Below are 22,843 nucleotides of genomic sequence, written 5' to 3' on the forward strand. Positions count from 1 at the left end.
CCACAATAAAGCCATTCGATTATTGGTGAATACATTTTACTCTACTGAAGTGCAAGTTAGTGGTTTACAGAATGACAACAACATTTTCAGGAATTCAGCGGTCTCACAAAGATGCGCTTTTAGCAAATATTATTCTCAACGACAGAATCACGATCATGACCAAAGTTGCCTTTAAAAATACAGCAGCATAAAAGCAACGCTTCAAGGTATACGATACATATCGATTCCTACCTTGTCTAATTAATTCAGGTTCACTTACGTTCGACATATAAGAAGAATATACAGTAGTTGATAAATAACGTACTTGCAAGGGCCCTGACATGCTGTCAACATGGCAAAGTAGCAAAGAACGACGCAAACCATGAAAAGCAACAACAGAGCAAAGCACACACAGTGTGACAGCATTATTATAATGTTGACTAAAGTAGAACATAAGAGTCCTTGCCATCACCACCTGGAGAAATTGTGGAAATTCCGTTATTCGAAGCGCATGAAAGTCCGGCCTTGTCAGTCAGGCCGTCGTCAGCTTGCTTACTCTTGCATTTGATTCCAAACAGACTGCCAAGTTTCATCATCATCATGTCCACAATCTCTTCCTCCTCGGATGGCTGCAATAAATCACAATCAATTCAGTGCCAGTATCAGTACAGAGCTACATGTACTCAGAGGGAGGGCGTTACCTTGTGATGTATCTGTTCTTGACTAAATGCCACAAGGATGACGGAAATGAAGAGGTTGAGCACCACAAACGTCATAAACACGATGCAGGAGCCGATGAGGAAGGCACCCAGGATCGGGTTGTAATTCAGAATCTTTCAGATACAACAACAAAAAAAGATAATGATAGAGTATATTGAGATGCGGCTATTATTATTATTATGTCACAATCTGAGTGAGCCGGATTTTTACCTCATCATAGTTAAATATGCCCAGTTGCAGGCTGACCATAGTCTGGGCAGCATCGAACAGAGTGCGATAGGAGTACAGCTTCCACCCATACATCAGGTTAGACTGGAAAACAGAATGACAACATTATATATAGGCCAGGGCTGCACAATTACGTCCAAATGATGATCAGGATTATTTTTGATCAATATTGTAACCACGATTGGTAACCACAATTATGGGAGGGAAAACATCAGTATTTTTGCTCCACTTCTTTTCAACAAACACTATTTAGTAGGGGTGTGAATTGCCTATTACGTGGCGATTCGATTCGTATCACGATTCATAGGTCACGATTCGATTCGATTAATCCCGATACGAATCTAAAAATGTATTATTGCGATTTAAAAAAAACCCCTCTAATTTAGAAAATACTCATCAGTAAACTTGTACATGTACACTGTAAGATTTGTATGAAAATGTATTGATTTATCTGAAAATTCAGGCTTATAACTGAGCCACTGCATTTAACAAACAGGTTTCAGTCTGTTTCATGTTTGAACAGCACTGAAATAAAATATTAAAGCTTAACGTTCCATTAATATAACATTCTTACATGCTTAATGTGTAAATCATAACATTTTGTTGAATATTCCCATTAAAAAAATTGATGTTTAAAAATCGATTCGGCCGCATATTGAATCGATTCGAGAATTGCGCGCTGTAATATCGCAATATATTGCCAAATCGATTGTTCCTAACACCCCTACTATTTAGACCGTTTTCAGAGCAAAATTAAACTAAATTTCATTTCATTTCAGAATAAATAATAATAATTGAAAAAAAAAATGAAATTTAAAGAAGATTTTAAAAAATTAACCACAGGCTACTGAATAATATGCTATTATATTATGTGTTCGCCCCCTGGTGGTTGGCTGACTACTGGTTGTGCGTTTGATTAGAGGTGCAGCAGAGCCTCCATTTTAAATATATGCAGTTGTAATTGTTATATCAAGTTCTAGTTCTTTGTAATTTAACATCCTTATTAATTAATTGTTTTCATATTTCTTTTCAGATAACCGTGGCATATAATAAAGAGAACCATACACTATTTATGACATGTAAAATTAGTTGCACTTATTCAATACTATTGTTTAGCAATACCTACTTTTGCAACCTCTCCCTATACTTTATTTTGTAAATAATCTATCTATCAGGTAGCTGTGATGTCATCAAAATAGTTCTCAAAACCCTTAAGGGAGATACATATTTTCATAGCATCTAAAGATGATCATGATATGACTTTTGGGGGTGCTTTGTTCACAGAATGTCAACAAACTAGAAAGAAAAACATGATCTCTTGCAGTGTGGGAAACTGCTCACAGCGATAGAGTAGGCCAGAAACATGATGGTCATGACCACCAGGAAGCCGGAGATATCGGCCCAGGCTCGCTGGAGCGTTGCCGTGATCATGTGCAGCTTCGGGTTGAGTCTCAGCAGGTGCCACAGTTTGATTGTGGCCAGCAGCACCAGGAAGGCAATCAAGTAGCCCAGCACGGCATCAGCCTTGGCTGTCTCGTGGAAACTGGCAAATCTGGAGACAATACAGCGTTATTTTACTATTAATAATTACATTTGAGTTATATAAGACAGAAGTATATTGCTGAATCTTTATTTTCTGGTGTGGCAGCAATACACTTCTGTAATATAGTCGCATAAAAAAAACCCCCACAGAATCCTCACTTACTTTGCTTGTGCAAACAACACAAACACAATGAGAACAACAGGATTTGTATTTGTTACATTTGAAGATAAGAACGTTTCCAGAGTGCCACAATGCATACAACTTACTGGTCTTTGTGATTCTGGTAGTACTCCATGTCTCGCTTCCCCAGCAGGGTCCTCTTGATAAAGACGGACAGTGCGCTCCAACTGAGAAGTATGATCGCCAGCTCAAGCAGATTCAATTTACTCTTGAAATAAGCCCATCTCTGTTGCTTCATCAGCTTTGCCTGTCGGCACATTTGATTTACGGTGGAACCGTGACATACAAATGTAATTTCTTCCATGACCAAGCTCATAACCTAGTTTAATCCTTTGATTTGTTTCTCAAACCAACTTGTTCCACTGAAATTAATTAAAGTGACAGTGTGTGTTATTTAGCGCCATCTCATGGTGAACTAATCGTATGCAACGATTTTGCCTCAGAGAGACCCATTTCGAAAGGCTACCACCGATTACTGCAGTGGGAGCGGGGAGCAAGAGTGGCTAGTGGTGGTTACTAGACCTACAATTATATTAACTCATTCACTGCCACTGACGGCTATAGACGTCAAAAAATCATTTGAACTATTTCTATTAGTTTCACATTTTTTTCCACTTTTGTTAACAAGAGTATGAAAACCTAGAATTTTTTTTATTGTACATTTAGAACATATATAAAATGTGTGATTAATCTGGAGTTAACTAGTGAAGTCATGTGATTAATAACAATTTAAAAAATGTATTGCCTGATGCCCTTAATAAAAAAAAAAGAAGAAAATATTATTAAAAAATTAGGTGCGTCAGACGATAAATTTTTAAAATTGTAATTAATCACATAACTTCAATAGTTAACTCACAATTAATCACAAATTTTATATCTGTTTTAAATGTACAATAAAAAATTCTAGGTTTTCATACTCTTGTTAACAAAAGTGGAAAAAAATGTGAAACTAATAGAAATAGTTCAAATTATTATTTTTTACGTCTGTAGCCGTCAATGGCAGTGAATGAGTTAAAAAATATAGATGTATAGAACATATTTTTTGCATATTATATTATGAAATTAATAGTCGCTTTTAAAATGAATTATTAATTCACCACGAGATGGCGCAAAATAATACACACTGTCACTTTCAAATGCCATCAATCCGTTTCAGCATCCCCAAAACAACACCATGTTTTGTTAAATATAATGTAGGTACATAATGTAAATTATGAGAAGTGAATAAAGGGGCCACCAAAAGATGAAGCTTCCACGCACCTTTTGAATGTGTCCATTCTTTTAAAAATCTGTTAAGTTACCAATATACATTCATTCATACAAAAGAAAAATATCGCTCTTTGTTGAAAAATATTAATTAAAAAAAAGAATGTATACAAATAAACTGGTTTTATTCAGTGTAATCAAGCCGAATTCACACACGCACGCACGCACGCACGCACACCCACTCACACACCCACACACAAGCACACAACAGCGCTGTGATTCTCAAAGTGTGATATGAGTACCACTCCCTCTTGCGGTAAGTAAAATAATTACTGAATTAAATACAATTAACATTTCCAACATTAACTTATGTACAATAAATGTGCTTTTTAGGACTATAAGTGTCTTTTAATTTTTGCCATTATGGTGGTACTAAATAAAGCTAACTAAATATTTTTTCAGGTGGTATTGGGTGTAAAATGTTTAACAACCACTGCCTTGAAGCCAGAGTGGCCTAGTGAGTGACATCAGAAGCTCAGGTTGGCAATTTACCACATAGTTAGTTCAGGATTAGAGTGTGCTTAAAGCTCCTTGTGAGTGCTTTCATTTTGTATTTACAATTGTGCTCACAAGTTTGCATACCCCTAGGGTATGTAAATGAGCATAACTTTATGTGGTTGGATGCTTATCCTATTCAAAAAACGTGTGGGAGCGAACCAGTGAGTGTGGATCTCCCTTTTTTTCCATTTCGCTCAAGCAAAACGACTGCAAATACATCTTCAATATACATACCTGAACAAACATGTAATACAGAATGAAAAGGAAGTAGATGGCTTCAGAGGCCATGACAAAGATGTGGAGGCCCCCCGTCGATTGGTAGAGGCGAACATTCTGGAGCTCACTGCGGAACTGGAAAGCTCCTGGTGTGAAACGGGCAGACATTAAAAACATGAGGTGTTCCTGTCATCGTTGTGGATTGTTGCCACTTTACCTATGGCAGTGGTCTCGAGCAGGAGTGTGACAATGCAGAAGAGGTTGACGTTGGCGTTGTACACGGTGAACTCGACAAAGATGGCTTGGGTGTGCGCGTCAAACCAGCGGTTATCATACAGATACTGCAGAGATCTGGCGGGAGTACATGGTTGATTTACACCTATTATATATCGTTCAAAACTTTACGCATGATGTTAAAATGCACAAGTAGTTTCAACTACCTGCTGGAGTTTTCTAAATCTGGTCCGAGATCCACCACAAAGCCTCCTCCCCGGTAGAGCATCGTGCTTCCCCAGATGGGGTAGGCCCTCAGTTGACCCTGGGACTGGTACTTCCAGGGACTGGGGAGGTTCACTGATGCATTATCGGCCTGAGAGTAACTCCAGCCTGCGCTGTAGGAGCCCATGTCCTCGGACTCCCATGAGTACAGCGAGTGGCAGTCATGCACAGAATGTTGCATGCCACGTGCCACGCGACAAGAATTTTTCTGGACCCTCAGCTGGCGAAGACGAGCGTTACCCACCAGTTTTGAGTTTCCGTCTGTGATGTAGCCTGCGACCAGCAAAAAGAAAAACACAATTAGTAATGGGATTTACAATAATTGAATAGGTTTTTTAATTCCCATGCAAAATTCACAATCTGTAGTCTAGAATGACATTTTTTTTACGTACAAAATTGGGGAAATATTTCAAAATGGACACGTGCAAAAGCATACAGCACCTGGTACTGCCATCCAAGTACTAACCAGGCCAGACCCTGCTTAGCTTTCAAGATTGGACGAGATCGGGCGTTCTCGGGGTAGTATGGCCGTAAGCAAACAGAAAGCCCACAGTTCCTTTATAGGCACCGCTTAGCCCAACTTGGCGGGATAAATAATTTTTGCAATTCTTTTATTTGGTATTCTACTCCCTTTTTGCACACGCAAGGGACACAGATTCTTGGCTTCTTCTTTTTTTTGCAGTTAAATGTTACTGAGCAGCTAAACTACGTGATTGAAAGTTTACTTTCAGGGCTCCAGACTAACTTGTTTTTACTACAAGCACAGCGGCCTCTAACCTGAAATTTTAGGGCCGCAAGTATAAGCTTTAACATTTTGTGAGTAGCGTATAAATCATACCACGGAATGTATTCTCCATTTTGCCACGTTAACACCAAATTAGCATCACCTGGGTGTTGTCCAAACAAGTTGCTGAGCAGAGTTGTGTTAGCCCAGTTGAACGCATCTTGTATGCTCATGGTGTCGGCGATGCCTTTGCTAAAGCTCTGGCGAATGTGCTGGGTCAGGAAGTATGCATTGGGATCCCGCTGTCCGTACGCCACCAGAAGCAACATCCACATGAACCCCATGTAGGCTGCATGACAAAACATGAGTAGAACTGTTCTGTGACCACAGGGCACACAGAGACAAACAACCATCCACACCCACAATCACACCTATGGACAATTTGGAGTGTTCAATTAAACCCACGCAAGCACGGGGAGAACATGCAAACTCCACCCAGGAAGGCCGAAGCCTGGACTCGATCCCACCTCCTCTGCACAGGGAGGCGGACGTGCTAACCAGTCAGCCACCGTGCCACCCATAACATACAGTAATGACAATTAAATCGACTGCAAAGAATGAAAGATTTGGCCGCATTTTTTTTGTTTCATTTCAATAGACATTGTGCTGCTCCTTCTAGTGTGCATGCCTGGGCCACTTGGTACAAACATGCATACAGATATATAAGTAGATTGAGTCAGGATAAAGAATGTAATGCTTGTGATTATTGTTATGTTGTCTGTCTGCATGTGTTATTTTTGTGTAAAAAAAATAAATAAAAAAAATACAAAAAATAAAATAAATAAAAAAATAAAAAAATAAAATAATAAAAAAAATAGCTGTTTAAAAGTTTAAAACTACAGCAATATTGATGCTAGTTTGAGCCCATCTTTGGCATTTCCCATTATGTGTTAGCATTAAGCTAGTGGATTTTAGTAAGCCAAAGTTAAGTCGATAATATGTAATTTTCTTTGTTTTATGTCAAGTTTGACAGTTAACTGGGAGTGACAATAAACCGCTCGCTATCTGCCAAACTGCGTTGAGTTGAGTTCACTGAGACTTTCAGTGCTTGCATCTAAAATTTTTGTTCGCAAGTCAAAACATACAATCAGCTGAATGACGGCTCTTATTTCGTGTCACCTTTTAAGGGCATATTGTACAGCAATCTTTTATATCCTGATTAAAAAAAAATTAAAAAAAGAAGCAAAGTAGTGTGTGCTCCTACCCAGAATCTCCTTAATGAGAGCAAAGACTTTCTGCTCTTTAATCATGTTGTTCCTCATCTTCTCAATGTCCGTCGGAGGCGGTGGCTGGTAGAAACTGCACGTGCTGTCTCTCCGCGCTGCTCGCACCCCATCAGGATCATCTTAGCATCACAGTAAAATCATAGTTTGCACATAGCAGTTCAGCACAAATGGAATGCACCGATAAGATACCAGAATTCTTAAGGCTGTCGTCAAGCTGAGGCTCTCCGTATTCTTCCTGATCCACTTTCTTCAGAACAAGGGCGAAGAATGCAGCAAAGCCAAGAACCTGCAACAGACATTTGCTTGAGTTATCTCACAAAAGTGAGTACACTCCTCACATTTTTGTAAATATCTTTTGTAAAGTATCTTTACATGGGGCAACACTGAAGAAATGACACTTTTCCACAATGTCAAGTAGTCGATGTACAAAAGTGTAAATTTACTGTTTCCTTAAAATAACTCAAAACGCAGCCATTAGTGTCTAATCTACTGGCAACAAAGGCGAGTACAGCCCATATGTTGTTATTGTGAGATGCTGGATATACAAAGAAGAGAGGCCATACAAAATATTGACACTTTGGGGCCAATTTGGACATTTTCACTTAGGGGTGTACTCACTTTAGTTGTATTGTGTTGCCCTCACCTTAAGAGGTTGTGTGATGAACAAGCTTTCAAAGAAGGACACCACCATGGAGATCAGCCAGCTTATAGAACGATCTTTCCCATAGGTCAGCCCATACATCATGGTAAAATAACCAGACACACCGCTGGTTGCTATCACCAAAATCCAGCCTATAAAGACAAACCACCACGGCAGGCCCCCTTGACAACATTTCTTGCCAGTGCCTTTGCTGGCACTCTCTTCTGGACTGGGACTACGCTCCGATTGTTCGCCGTCAAAGCTGTGTGACGGCAGGTGAAACTCGAGCAGGTTCTTCATCCCCTGGACTTGCTGCATGGCTTTGTTGTAGCTGTCTGGGTTTGGAAATCGGGAAGATCCCAGGAAACCCAGCTTCTTCTCAACGTGACGCAGCTGCCTGTATAGATACCTGCTGTTGTTGCTCTTCTTCTGAACCCCATCCGAGGTCTTCTCTGGACTGCCCCAGACACTCTTTTCTGCACATTTGGAAATGTGCAATTTAGGGTTTTACAAACCCGACTGTATTCACGGAAGATAAAACTAAAGTATTTTCATATATTGCGGCTTACCTTGAAGATCAACTGCCCCTAGACTGAGGATGGAACGTTCTCTTTTGGCGGTATCGGTGTAAAAGTCAGAGGAAGTTCGGTTTTGCTGCCTGATGATGTCTTCCACAAGAGACAAAAGGGTGTTGATATCAGTCTGTTGACCAGGTCGTAGGTCCAAATGAGGCAGGGGACTCTTCATGGCCTTTGATAGCGACTGGGCTATTCTTTTTATGTCCTGATGGAGAAACCAGGAAAAGTTGAGAATATTTTTATACTAGTTCTGACCTGCATGAGTACATATTTAAATCTGTATATAGTGTAAAATCAAAACCGTATTTTAATCAATTTTGGTGGCTACAGGTCAATTTAGTTGCATTGGGAATTAGAAGGGCAGTGAACCACAAGATCCAATTAAAAGCGCTTTGGTGGGGGGGAAAAAAAGCTCACTTTGTGTCAGTTACAATTTCGTCGCCGAAAGATTTTTGTCATGAAACTTTTTTTCAGACAAAAATGAAACGAAAACTAAAATAGAAGCCTTTAATTGAGATGATGACGATAACTAAAATTGACTGACAATTTTGTCAATGACTAAAATGAAAACAACACAGTGACGAAAATTACATACAAACATAATACATTCATTGTGCAGCTGAAATATTAATCTCAGGCAATTATGCACTTTTTTTAATTTAGGCGAAAACTAAGTTTTAAGGCATGTTGTTAGTTCAACATGTTTCATTGAAACAAAGTTTAATAAAGACACTGTTGTGTGTGTGTGTGTAACTACAGCTCTTTGCACAAATTCACTACTTCCTGAACTTAGCACCAGCCCTTTATTGCCTGTCTTTCAAAATTGGACAAACTGATTGATCCAGGTGTGCCCGACCTCAATAACCACGACGACAAAAGCCAGACACACCTGGATTAATCAGTTTGTCCAATCATGAAAGACAGGAAATGAAGTAGTGGATTTGTGCAAAGAACCCATTAGGTGTGTTTTTGTAGGTTTTCTGTATAAAAGTTGAAATGCATGCTGAAGGAAAACATTGACTACATTTTTATTTTGTCGACTAAAATTGGATTAAAACTAAAATACGTTCCAATGACTAAATTATGACTAAAACTTTATGACTAAACACATTTTAGGTAAAAGACTCTTGTCAAAATGAACACCGCTGTGTGTGGCTACACTAACTTTGAGATGCGCAGCAGAGTTCTCTAAAGTTCATAAAATACATTGCTAAAAGCCACATTCTTATTGAAAAGGGAAAAATTAGGACTATAGAACAATTGACTGACGGGAAATATTGGCTCACCTTCAGCACCGTGTCTGGTGTAATGTCCTTCTGCTCTTTCAGAGGGGAAGATGTCTGCGAGGGAGACACTCGAACTGTCTTCCCCTGCTTAGTCTTGTCCGATTTTGGAGCTTTTTCCCGAGGACGAGTGTTTCTAAAGATGCTCACAATGAGGAGATTGATAGGAAACATGATGATGGAACTTTGAAGACCAATCATGACCTGTTGCCAGGTAAACTCAATGTGACCTGCAAACACATACACAACGGCTAATTGTGTTAGCGCAGTCAGTTAGTGAAGCAAATGCCGTGTAAAATGAGATCGTACCCAGATCCATGGTCTGCTCTGAGGGATCCGTGGGGATGCCCCAAAACATGATGCTAGTCAACATGGTGCAGAGCAGCAAGGAAAAGCAGCAGGACACCCGCTGCACACGAGTGAAGGTGCTGCATGGGGGTCGACTGATGACCGAGAACCAGATGTGTCCATCACGGAAATCCTTAGCTGTCTTCATGAAGAACAGATTGCTAGAAGGGAAAGAAAAAAAAACATTATCGATCAAAGGTATGAACCATTTTATTTGTGGATTATGCGTCATGATCACACTGTTAGCTGGTCGCACCTAAATCTCTTGAGATCCTCCTCAGTGGCCACTGGGAAGACCTTGTCAAGGGCGCACTCTCCCACGTCCACAGCAAGCCAGGAGTTACAAAGAAAGTGCCACTTCTGACCACTCTCTAGATCTTGCACCATGACTTTGTTGACATACCTGCAAGTAGGATTCATTTCTCCTCATTTCATAAGCATTTCTCAATGTTGCCTGTAGTACATGTGGAAGTCACTTCTTTTTTTTTGTCCAACAGATTCTAGCCTCTATTGTTCTGCCATCAATCTAATCTCGTCAATAGTGCTGGCCGATGTCATTTAACACTAGTAAAATACATTAGTAATATGCAGGCTTGGGGAGTAACGGAATACATGTACTGCCATTACATAATCAGATCACAATTTTTTTTTCACGGTATACCTTTAGTTACAGGAAAAACATGTCATCAGATTACAGTTACATTTATTAAAAATGGGGATTACTTTGAGGGATTACAATTTCTACGATGAGAGAGAGTGCGAAAGAGGGCGAGAGAGAGAGAGAGAGAGAGACAGAGAGAGAGAGAAAGAGAGAGAGAGAAAGAGAGAGAGAGAGAGCGCGGGCGCGACAGAGCTATCTATCTATCAATCAAACTGAGGTGTGGTTGCTTTCAGTGACAGTTCGAAAACAGCATATGGCCTTCAATCAATCAATCAAACAATCAAATAATCAATCGCCTACATGCTTTTTAATTACACAAGGATTTTTGCTATTTGTAGTCTGCCCGGGTCCCTATCACCCGCAAATAGCAGGGGCACATTTTATAGAATATATATTGTGGTAATATTTATTTTTATTTTGTCTTCATGAGCATACTCAATATTGGAGTAATCCAAAAGTAATCCAGTTACATTACTTTAATAGTATGGTACTTGGTACAAATTTTTTTAGCAGGTAACTTGTAACTGTAACGGATTACATTTTAAAAGTAACCCTCCCAACCCTGGTAAAATGACTGCTTCTTAACTAATCAGACTAAAATCATAATCGATAATGTCAGTATTTTTCCATCCTCTAACTGGTTGGTCAGAGCAAGCCAAGTTCGACTAGCCACACATCTCCAAATCATGTATGTGGTATTATTATATTACATTTTTTGTATAGCATTGATTATTTTCACAACTGTGACGTGATAGTGGTGGTGTTCAGAGCTAGTACAGGAGAATTCAACCCCAAAAATAATCATTCTTGACAATAATATGTTCTATGCGGCCCCACTAGTCTAAATATGGTATCCTGGTTAGTAGTACGTTAGTGGAATATGAGTTCAGCAGCAAAATCCAGCAGTTGTCATCAATATCAGAAGGCGGCCATTTTGCCACTTACTGTAGTTGCTCAGGTCTCAGCCAGGCAACAACCAATCACAGCTCAGCTTCAGAAAACAGGTGAGCTTTCATTGGTTGTTGCCTGAGGTCTGAGCAACTGTGATGTCATCTTCAGTCGACAGCAAGTGGCAAAATGGCCGCCCCCGAGATGGATAAACATGGCTGGATTTTGTTGCATAACTCATATGCCACAAGATTAGACTAGTCTTGTCACATATAACATTTTATTGTCAAGATTTTATGTCAGATACGTCCTCACTGAAGGCCCAGGTACCAAATGCAGTGCCTGCCTCTGAGTTTAACAGCACAGTCAAGTGATCATCTGAACGCTGTACCATGCAGGGTGTGTGCCTGAATTGTCGTGCCACAGCCTGATGCTTTGCAGCTCTCCAAGGGAAAAGTGCGTGGTCACGAGAAACACATCCTCTCCGCCCCTTTCAAATAGAGGTTTCTCAGCATCCGTTAGGTGGTGGGGCTCGCTTTCCCCTTCTGTTCCCAGCAGGGTTATCGTCACCTGCAAATGTTTTGCTTAAGAGACGCGAAGATTTGCTTTGTCATGTGTTCAAGGGCAGGATCATGTGACTGACCTGCGAGGAAGTGGATGCACCATGGCGATGCCCTGTGCTGATTGTCAGCATGTAGCAGTATTCTGCCAGTGGGTCGTTATCTTCAAGCACTGTTATCTTGACCTTTAAGTTCATACACACATTAGAAAGTATGTGTGTGTAGGTGTTAAAATAAAACGGAGTTCTAAATGAACAGTGTCTGAAAAACACAGCATATATACAACCAAAGTTGTATTTTTTGTTTTTAGGTTTACCTTAGCCGAGTCCTGGATGTCTTTCCTGCGAGCCCATACAACCACCAGAAGATAAGCGCCGAAAATGGCCCCCACAAAACACACAACCACGGGATTGTTAAAGAAAGTGGCGAAAAGCTCTGCGGTGCGTGACACGTCCACTAAGTTTGGCATGACAAAAAAAGAGCTGCCGAAGAAAGTTAAGTGATTACACAGACACTGAGTGAGCAGAGGTGTCGTGAGTGGGCCGACCTGTAGAAAGAATAAAGGAAACCCAGCTGTGGGTGATGCTTTTCAAAAGTCACCTATATAAGATGCTTTTCACACTTACCCTGCAACCATCTTCACTCCAAGTCGACTCTTCTTCATCCCAGTACTTGCACTGGGCAGCAATGGTTACAATTCTGACGGTGGCATTAACAGATTTGACGCCTGGTTCTACGATGGGCTTCAAGACAAGGAAGTGCACACCTGTATCTTCTGTTCTGTCTTTAGGACCGAGGACCCAGGTATATTTTTCCTCTGTGGTAAATGGCATTAATAGTCAAATTCATTTGCACGGGGATGTGAGAACTAAAGTTACGTTTATGGCAACATGACAAACTGTATACTGGTCTATAGATGCTGTATTGCTAAGGCTTCATGCCACTGACCGGATCTGGCTTCTTAAGAAAAAAATGATAACATACCTTCTTTCACATTTTCCAGCGGCATCTGGGTTTTGGCCACGTAATCCTCTGTTGTTGGATAATTATTGTACCCCAGCAGTAACACGAAGGTAATGTTTTCAGAGGGCTCCATTTTCAGCACCAATGTAACATCGGGTGAGGGAACGTCAATTATTAATGTGCTAAAATTGGCCAGGTCCAGAACTGTACTGTTCTCTTGCCCAACGTCCGGCCTGGGCAGGAGAATCTGAAAACCCCAGTAACGCAAAAACACATTAGCGTGGATTCTAATACACATCAGGGGTGTCAGACGATTACGTTTTTTAATCCTAATTAATCGCATGACTTCAATAGTTAACTCACGATTAATCACAAATTTTTATATCTGTTCTAAATGTACAATAAAATATATATTTTTCCAAGTTTTCATACTCTTGTTAACATAAAAGTGGATAAAAAAAATAAAAATAGAAATATGGCTGTATTTTTTAGTCATTGATACAGTAATTTCATAATAATTCATAAAATTTAGTTAAAATTAAAAAGATGTACTGTATGGTAAAAAACGAGTGCGATATTGGTTTGTGTTGAGGTCATTTTTCTGCCACTAGATGGCATAATTGCATTTGTAAGACGTTCAGTGCATTTTTCTTTTCATATGAAGAGCTACCTAATATTTAACATGAAGTAACTTGTGAAATTCTGCACATTTTTAAAATTGTAAAATACAACTTGAGCCCATTCTCCACAAATATATGCATTATTATTCAATTTATCACATCTAAATTTTGACGTGGATGTGTCTGCTGCATTGCGACTGGAATTCCCCAGTACAGGTTTTCCAAGTGAGGCGCGGTCATTAATCGTGCGTAAGAAAAATTTGTAGCATTAAAGGAACTCAAAATTAAGTCAAAATTAAGGCTCTAATTTTGACACCCCTCATTTTTAATGTTGCTTATTTATACTACCTCAATCTCTTCAGGCAGATTCTTAACAGGGATGACAGTGCCGTTCATTCTTGTGAGAGAGACCGATCCCACCGTTCCCGAAATGTTTCCACCTTTCCAAGAGTACGGGTTCTTTTCAAAACTCATCATCTATGAGATATTACATACAGCATTTATGTAGTAGGATGTATGCATAATTACCATTGAAAGGCAGATAAAAAATAATCAGCTCATATTTTCTCCATAAAATGGCCTACTGTTCGCTTACTCTGACATCCACAGGCTCATCTGGCGAGAGAACATCAGAAGGCAGTGCGGGAAAGGAAAATCTAGAAGCACTGCTCCTCTGGATGTTTATATCCTGCATCTGCATGCTTTCTGGAGACACTCTACAGAAAACGCAAGCTTATTTGCAGTTTCAAGCATATCAAGGTGTCTCAACTACAATCACTGGCTGTATAACAATCTGTATATGTTAAAGACAATCCGCTCTTACCTGTTTACATACACACTGATCTGATTCGAGTCAATGATGATCGGATCTCCATTCAACTTTTTATGATTCAACAAGGCATTCTGTACATTACTCATTCCAGTCAGAAGGGAATTGGAAACTTTTTCCTGAACAGAGCATTTTTTTGTAGTTGGGACTTCAGAAAACGACAACAAACAACCGCAGCAATTGTCGTTTTTGCTCTTACATTTGACGAAGCATTCAAAATATTACTGGCTGCTTCAACAATTGGTGCAGCTCCGTCCACAACTTCCACATCATCACGACTCCCATCCTGGCTAACACTGATAATGTTGAGGGAAGAGCTCAGGTCAACCAACAGTGAGCTTGCTTCTTCCTAAAGTGTCAACAAAAAGAAATGGGAGTTGATCAGACTTGAATAGCACGGGTGAACAATCTCAATTTGAACTGTACCTGGGCAGCTGGACTGAGCTCATCTGAGCGCTGCGTGAGTCCAGCTACAGCTCTGGCCGTCACTTGCACCTCACGACTTGTGTTTGACGGGGAATCTAGCAGAACTGTAGTCATTTTGGTCAGCATCTGCTCTCTGAGCTGGAGTCAAGCGAATGATGCGTTGATATCACGGGGCTCAAGTATTACAGGACACAATGCTCTCCTTCCTCCATACCTTCTGCCTTGCATCCTTCTGATCCTCATCAGCGTCGGTGTTGAGCATGTCAGCTACAGAGGTGACTATTTGGCCAAGCGCCTCAGCGGAGAGAAGACCGTCCTGCTCCAGCTGGGAGACAGTATCTTCTAGAACTGACTGGAGTGTGCCCACAGAAGCACTGGAGTTGTTTTTCTCAACCTTTGAGAAATATATACAGTACACTCTAAAAACAGTTGAGTCAAAAATAGCCCAAATATGGGTCAAAAATGAACCGATCCTCTACTTGGGTCAATTTGTCCCAACTTTGAGTCAAGAAATGGGTCTTTTAGTGTAAAAGAACTTGGGTTATTTTATATAAGCCAACCCAGAAATTTAGGTCAAATTGACCCATGAAGTGGATCGGGCCATTTTTGGTCCATAATTGGGTTACTTTTGACCTAACTGTTTTTAGAGTGTACATTTTAACCTTATCAACCATGCAAAATCCCCCCAAAGAGGTTAGTTTGTCTGTTCTGAGTGTCATTCTAATTTCCATTTCTTATCGTGGGTGATTACCTGAGTGTGGACAGTGGTGGTAACTTCTGTATATTCATTTTTCACAGTCACCACAATAGACAAATTGTAATTGTTCTTTTCGTCTCCAACTGGCAATAAGATAGATTTCACAAATTCTTTATCACTGCAACGCAGATGTTTGCCTTCAAGACAAATGAGCAGGTTGGTTGGTTATTCATTTGAACCCACAACTGCACATGACACACAGCTAAGTTGCATTTTCTCACCTGTGTCTGTTTTAAAACAATAAAGACAGCCTGAAGAACAGAAAGAACTAGCTTGGCAGGTGATATCGAAGGAGTCAAGCACAGTGCCCGATAGTGGTAAGATGCTGCACGTTGGTTCTGAGGGGGTTTGAGTTGGTTCTGGATCCGGTATGGGTAGGGTGTACTTGGCATAACCTCGCTCCGATTTTCCTGTTTTGACAAAGACACATTGTTTATCTCATTCACTGCCATTGACGGCTATAGATGTCAAAAATTCATTTCGATTTCAATTAGTTTAGCATTTTTTATGAAAACCTAGAAAAAAATATATTGTACATTTAGAACAGATATATAAAATTTGTGATTAATTGTGAGTTAACTAGTGAAATCATGTGATTAATTACGGGGAAAAAATTACGCCCCAAATTTTTAATAATCTTTTCTTCTTTTTTTTTTTTTTTAAAGAAAAGATTATTAAAAATTAGGGGCGTCAGACGATTACATTTTTTAAATCATAATTAATCGCATGACTTCACTAGTTAACGCTTGATCAATCACACATTTTAGATCTGTTCTAAATGTACAATAAAAAATGTCTAGGTTTTCATTCTCTTGTTAACAAAAGTGGGGGAAAAATGTTAAACAAACAGAAATAGTTCAAATGAATTTTTGACGTCTATAGCCGTCAATGGCAGTGAATGAGTTAAAGAGCGTACACAAAGCTATTGTTCAGGTTTTAATAAGACTTGACCTAACTACAAACTGGTCATCTTACAGTCCAAGAATTATCCCTGTGGAGTGTGGTTTAATTAAGGGACAGAAGTGGACGACTACCGTGTATTGTGAACGAATTTCCGGCAATGCAATCAAAAGATGAGTTTAGAACCTCACCTTGAGCAATCACAGTAATGTTAAGCAAATTGTCCCTCGAATATTTCAGCTGTTGGCTGTTTACGAGAAACTCTGAGTTGCCTTCTTGCTTCTTCCTCAGTGGCCTCCTTCCTTCTTGCGAGTAACAGGTTTCAAGTTCATCCTGGTAATAGTAGAAATTCATTTTTCGCAGTGGTCATGTTAATGACCGACAAAAGTGGCTGATTCAGACTTGCCCGCAGTGGTTTTGGATCCTCCATGTACCAGTCCACATCTGGGCACGTCCCCTCACAGCTCAGTCTCAGCTTTACAGGGTTGCTCACATTAATTGAAGTGCAATTATCACAACTGTATTTGGAAAGATGAGTAACCAAATAGCAAAATATGAATTTCAATGATATACTGCTGAAACCATCACAAGTACAGCACAAAATACATCGTTTAGACAAAGAATAACTGGTCTAAATGACATGATTTTACCTAACGGAGACATTTTTTAGTTCTTCTGGAACAACACTGATGCACTTGGAAGCTGAAGCTAGTTTGACCCATTTCCTAAACCAGGCTGTTTTCTTCACAATCAGAGTGTAAACAGCCATCTCAAATGGATTCGGAAGGCACTGTTTGTCAATCACGAAAGTTCCATCATTTGTTTGGTTGCTGCATTTGCAGTCTCCTCCTGCAAGGGAAGAAAGAGAAGCAAGACAAATGCGGTTAACAGACAGTTTACATACATAATGTCAGCAATTAAAAGTTCGAGCCACAACTTTTGGGCAGCATCTTTCCAAGTAAGCATAAGATTAAAAAAAACAAATGCTCTTGATAGTTCAAATCGTATTAAGCTTGATTGCCATCCCTGTATAGCAGGGGTGGGCAAAGTTTGTACTCAGGGGCCATGTTTGATCTTCAAGTCAGACAGATGGGACAGACAGATGTAAAATATGTACAATAGTTCATTTCAAGGATTAAAATCATAATTCATGCTCGTTGTAATTTGTAATCAATTCATAATTCATGTTTTTTGGGGGGATAATTTTACTAGTATCTATGTTATTCTTTAAGATAAATCAAAGAACAAATGATTTTATGAGAGAAATAAATAGAAATGAATGCATACATGTATTTTTTTGCTTAATTTAAAGGACAGAGTAGGCTGTTTATGACCACTCTTTTTGCATACCTTACAGTACAGTAGCTTGAAGGTTTCATGTTATTAGACTCTTCCAGGAAGGGGAACAATTGTACTTACTACATTTCCACTTAAATTTGAGTCCTTTGCTGGGCAATGACGCACTTCCATTAATGCTGAGGGTGACGTTTTGAGTGGAGTCAACAACAGACTCTGGAGTGGAAATAAGTTTCAAGTCATACGACTCACCATTACTCTGAAAATGAAAATAAAGTATTGTAACTGCAATAATAGAGCCTGTACTATTATTACATATTACATTGTTTGTGGTTTACAGAGGTGCTGTTTGTAATTTTGGCTGGATTCAAAATACAGTAAATAAAAAAAAATAAAAAAGTCTACACACCCTTGTACAACTGCCTGGTTTTTGTATTTATGGAAATATTCCAAGCTAAGGTATATTTTCCACAAATACAGCACATCACCAAAAGAACAAAAGTAAAGGCAGGATAATGTTTTGGAGCTGTTTTTCTTCAGTTGGACCTTGAGCAGGAAAGTCAACAAGAACATCTGGACTTTATTTGGGCTTCACTATATACACTTCATATGGTGGCTAATTTTGAATATAACACACCTATGTATTCGCATCTTCATTTTGTACTTATCATCTACAATTTGCTTTTAAACAACTGAGTTCTACATGATATAGGTCGCATTAAACGTAAAAAAAAGAAGAAAAAAAAGGGAATTATTTATTTTAGTCCCATTTATTTAACTACAACCTAGAATCCTAGAATCTTTTTAAAGGCAGAGTCGATAATACAGCAATTGTAAATGAGGAACTCAATAGAAGAGGTCACAATGTGGGGAAAGTTAGTATATGATCATAGAAGTTAACAAAGTACTCATGCTACTGTCCATTACTATACTGTAGTTGTGCAGTACATACCATGTTGTCAGAGTCAGAGTAGTTCTTGCATGCCAGGAATATGCTCTCGAGGCTCACATTAAAATCAGATGTTGAGAAAGCATTCACAGCTTGCACATTCAATTCAAATGATCCTACATTAAAAATAAAAAAGTTATTCGGAGGCTGTCAATACTCACAGTATATGTATGAATCAATGCTAAATCATGCTTGTTGTAGAGAAAATGAGAGAAGATGGAGTACCTTCAAATGGTCTGCCAAAGGTATACATTTGCAAGCTTCCATTGAGCATGTCTCTGGTCTCGGAGTGAGTGACATTATTGACAGTCAGTGCAAAGAGAAGCTTCACAGGGGCTCCACGCTCAAGCGAGACGCCAATAGTGAGGTCACTGGAATCGGGACACTGGTTGTCCGCTGCTATCACTGAGGCCTGCAGCCCCTCAACAGCCTCCAGCAGACACAGCTCAAATTGGGTGGACACTGTTTGGCTGGTGACCTTGTTCGAGGCGTTTAAAGTCAGGTTGTTACAGCCACGCCCAAACTGCTCCATTGCACTTGCATTCAGTGTAATGTTGTGGGGTGTTATCCCTTGATCAGCCGAAGAGTTTGCAAGTAAAAGGTCCTTATATTGAAGGACGTAACTAACGTTGGTACCTGTTTTGAACAGAGAATTCTCGCTCATTCAGTGTTATTAAACATTAGAACATGTTTAAGCTGCAGTTGAATAAGACTTACCACTCTCCACTGTGACCTGAACATCAACAGGCCCTCCACTGTAGAGCAGGGTGCAGTTAGTGCCACCTTCTGACGTGTTGGTGTCATAGCACTTGATTTCTCCTAACGGACCCACCGGCTCCTGAATGTTTATGGATTTTTGAGCTGTCACGTGCCAATCGCTGGTGGAACACTCCACGGTGACCACGAAAAGTCCAGGGGTTTTGAATTCGTGCATCACTGTGCTTTCCATTCTGTCAGATAATATAAAAGAGGTTGAACAATGCTAACCGTCTATGCTAATGCTATTACATTTTTATGCCTGTCATTATGCAATATTGGCATAGATAGATAAAAAAAAAAAGATATATTATTTGTTGTATATGAATAATTAATTTATCACCAACTCAGTTGGATACATTTCCTACTGAATTTGCCACTAAGCAGTCACATTCACGTTATGACCACTTGGACAACATAATAAGAGCTGCCGCGGTCCACATCTGTCATAATGCTCCATTTTGAACGACTGTGAGTGAACATAATTTATTTGTTCCATTATTATTTATGCTGTAAAGGCAGAAAATTGTCACTGTCGGGTGGAAACTCCTATATCCGACTACAGTATTGTCAATTTTGCATTTATTTCTTTTTCAAAAGTGTTGAAAATTGCTTACTCTTTTTGATGATGCAATTGAACAAACATGCCTTTTATTTTAATTACTAAAAAGTGATTCCGCCTGAAATCAGCGGTATACAGCGATGATCTTGGATATCAATAGAGTGCAAGTGGTCATAATGCTGTGGCTGCTAAGTGTGTATCTAACGTATTACGAATTAGGACTCACTCTTCTGGGGTGATGGAATCAATAGTGTAGCCATCTCCAGCATTCAGAGCGCATGTAAGGTTCCCCACATAAGGCTGCAGGAGCCACTTGATATTGATAGTGACATTATCAAACACTGCCGCCAATTTGCTCATCAACAAGTGGAGTCCTGAGAAGAAATCACATCACTCAATATAAATAAGCACACAGTTTCATTTCCAAACTTATGAGCTAGACTCGAGATATTCAGCACTAACATGTAACTTATATTGAAGCAGAAACATTAAAGGAGTATATCTGACCATCTTTGCAGCCGTACTCCACAGACAAATAACTTCCTAACCGAGGACAGGGTTCACCGTAAGATCTGGCGTCTGCTGGCGCTTGGCAAGCCTGCAGTCCATGGCAACCGCCTGCAACGACACAAAAGGCAGAAGGAGTAGGCAATGATGTTTCAGAAGTCAAGATCATTTGTCCAATACAGTGGAATCGCCAAAGTCAAGCATGACACCGAATGACTTCAAAACTGATTTTCCCATAAGAAGTAATGTAGTCAATTAACCCTAAGCGGTACATGGAATGGATGGGATTTGTACCATCCGTAAAAAAAAGTATATTTACAATTATTGCAATCCTCTATAACATTATGGTATTTAAAAAAATATATATAAACCACCGTAACAGTACGCACAGTATGACCATTTGTTTATTTTTATTATACGTCCATACAAATACCTTTCACAGAGTCTGCGACATCTGTCCAAGTGCACTCCTCCTGCGGAGTTGAGGGTGTGGTGGTGAGTTTGGTCCGACAGTAGTGAATTGTTTTACGACCATAGAAGCTGTCGCCTATCTCTATGACTTGACCAGAGCCGCATTGCAAAGTGGCGTTTTGCCCATCACATGCAATAGATCTCCTCGAATCTGAAACCAAACCAAACCAAAAAAATCATCAGGATTGGATTAAGCATAATCCAAAATACTATTGATCGGCTGTGTTTATATACCGAACTGGCAGATGAAGCTAAATTCCTGAGTACAATTCTCTGACGCTTCCCACCGAAAGCCAGATTTTTTGAGGATATGTCCACAGGTTGCTTGTGCATCAGGCTCATTCAACCATTTATTGTAGCTGACATTTGAACCATCCAGCCATGCCAGTGTAACTAGAATTGATAATAAGAAAGGGGGGAACCACATTCATTATTCCATTTGATTAAAAAAAAAAACACACTTCACATATCGGTATGCTCATCCGAAAGGAACATTTTGTGGCTCAAAATTACAACACAGCAGAAGGATGTAGAACTCATTATTGATAGTGACTCATGTTTTGTCAAGGGAATTAAAGAGGAAATTGTAAATCACGGAACCTGACGGTAGGCTTCCTAATAAGGCAATGTAAATGATAAATAATTGTGGGCTCCTTCAGCGACGTACTGTATGTTCTGGCTGCGTGTCAACAGATAAACTCAATTATGCTTGTATGACTATAGTAAAATAGATCATGCTAAAATAGGTAATAACTATTAAAAATTACTTGATATATGCAATCACAATATGAATATGTATAAGAATGTATATGTATAGTGTATTACCCAGTGTGGGACAACTGAAAAATCATCTATCCAAGGCATTAACAACATTTTTAAACTATTCAAGCCATATAAACTAGCTATAAGTTGCCAAAAACAAGTGTCGTACACAAAGCTACATTTTTGCAATGACTGGTTAGGTTTAACATGACTTCTCACCCTGTGTGGCAGCAGTGTCCAGAGTGAGGTTTGGCGCAGCAGGCGCCAGTCCGAGCCACCAGTCCTTCTTTGGATCGAGGTGCCTCTTAAGGAACCGCTGGGTCTCATCGTTCAGGATGAAGGCTAAGTGTCCTCCTCCTCTCTCGCACCATTTCTGGGCACCAAGGAAAGTACGATGCAGACCCACAAATTTATAGCAGGAGCCATTAAAGCTCTCCTGGTATTCGGGGCAGGAGACAGCATCTGGTTCTCCTGCAGCAAAGCAAGTCAAGCTGAGAGACAGAAAAAATAAAGTCAGGACAGCAAAAGCAGTCTGGTCCATCTTTGTGCACCTGCACATCACTTGCACTCAATGTGGTCACAACATGACTTTAAAGGACAATGACGTCAGTGGCTCTGACAAAAGCGTGCACTTTAGAGTCATTTCTGACATAAGGATAATTTACTCGATGCTTGTCTGGCTTTGTGCTGTGCATATAACTCCTGTGCACAAACAAAGCTGTGGGCTGTTCTGAAAGGAGACAAAAGCCAACAGTCAACACCCAGTAATGGCTCCACAACCTGCAGAGAGAGATAAGGGTGTCATTCTGACCAGCTACAAAATGTTTATTTTACCTTTAAAAGCAGTCAACATTCATCTGTTTTGTCGATCTTTTGTTGTGGAGACCAAAAGTGTTTTCTGTAAAGTCTACCAGTATTATGATGATTAATGTCCATTCCCAAGATCTTT

At 39.7% G+C, this 22,843-nt stretch overlaps 1 protein-coding gene across 1 annotated transcript; it reads right to left on the reverse strand.

The window, feature by feature from the left end:
• Positions 1-16: 16 nt before the first annotated feature.
• Positions 17-22,650, reverse strand: LOC147177146 (polycystin-1-like protein 2). The gene is made up of 41 exons (XM_086071287.1): positions 22,114-22,650; positions 21,367-21,525; positions 21,095-21,283; positions 20,662-20,772; positions 20,381-20,528; positions 19,554-19,786; positions 19,062-19,472; positions 18,840-18,952; positions 18,011-18,146; positions 17,242-17,440; positions 16,998-17,109; positions 16,783-16,924; positions 15,913-16,101; positions 15,686-15,828; positions 15,149-15,328; positions 14,935-15,072; positions 14,708-14,857; positions 14,503-14,627; positions 14,275-14,395; positions 14,028-14,156; positions 13,081-13,306; positions 12,723-12,913; positions 12,413-12,643; positions 12,180-12,281; positions 11,928-12,106; positions 10,244-10,390; positions 9,949-10,148; positions 9,643-9,869; positions 8,348-8,561; positions 7,782-8,254; positions 7,328-7,424; positions 7,117-7,257; positions 6,016-6,201; positions 5,071-5,401; positions 4,848-4,981; positions 4,649-4,776; positions 2,737-2,897; positions 2,269-2,479; positions 910-1,011; positions 681-812; positions 17-608 (listed from the first exon to the last, which is right to left on the reverse strand). The coding sequence occupies exons 1-41, from the start codon at positions 22,451-22,453 to the stop codon at positions 420-422; spliced, it is 7,470 nt and encodes a 2,489-aa protein (XP_085927413.1). The 5' UTR covers positions 22,454-22,650; the 3' UTR covers positions 17-419.
• Positions 22,651-22,843: the final 193 nt, after the last annotated feature.

The sequence above is a fragment of the Leptonotus elevatus genome, chromosome 3 (genome assembly GCF_054856555.1).
Source record: "Leptonotus elevatus isolate MCC_2025b chromosome 3, RoL_Lele_1.0, whole genome shotgun sequence".
Classification (NCBI taxonomy): domain Eukaryota; kingdom Metazoa; phylum Chordata; class Actinopteri; order Syngnathiformes; family Syngnathidae; genus Leptonotus; species Leptonotus elevatus.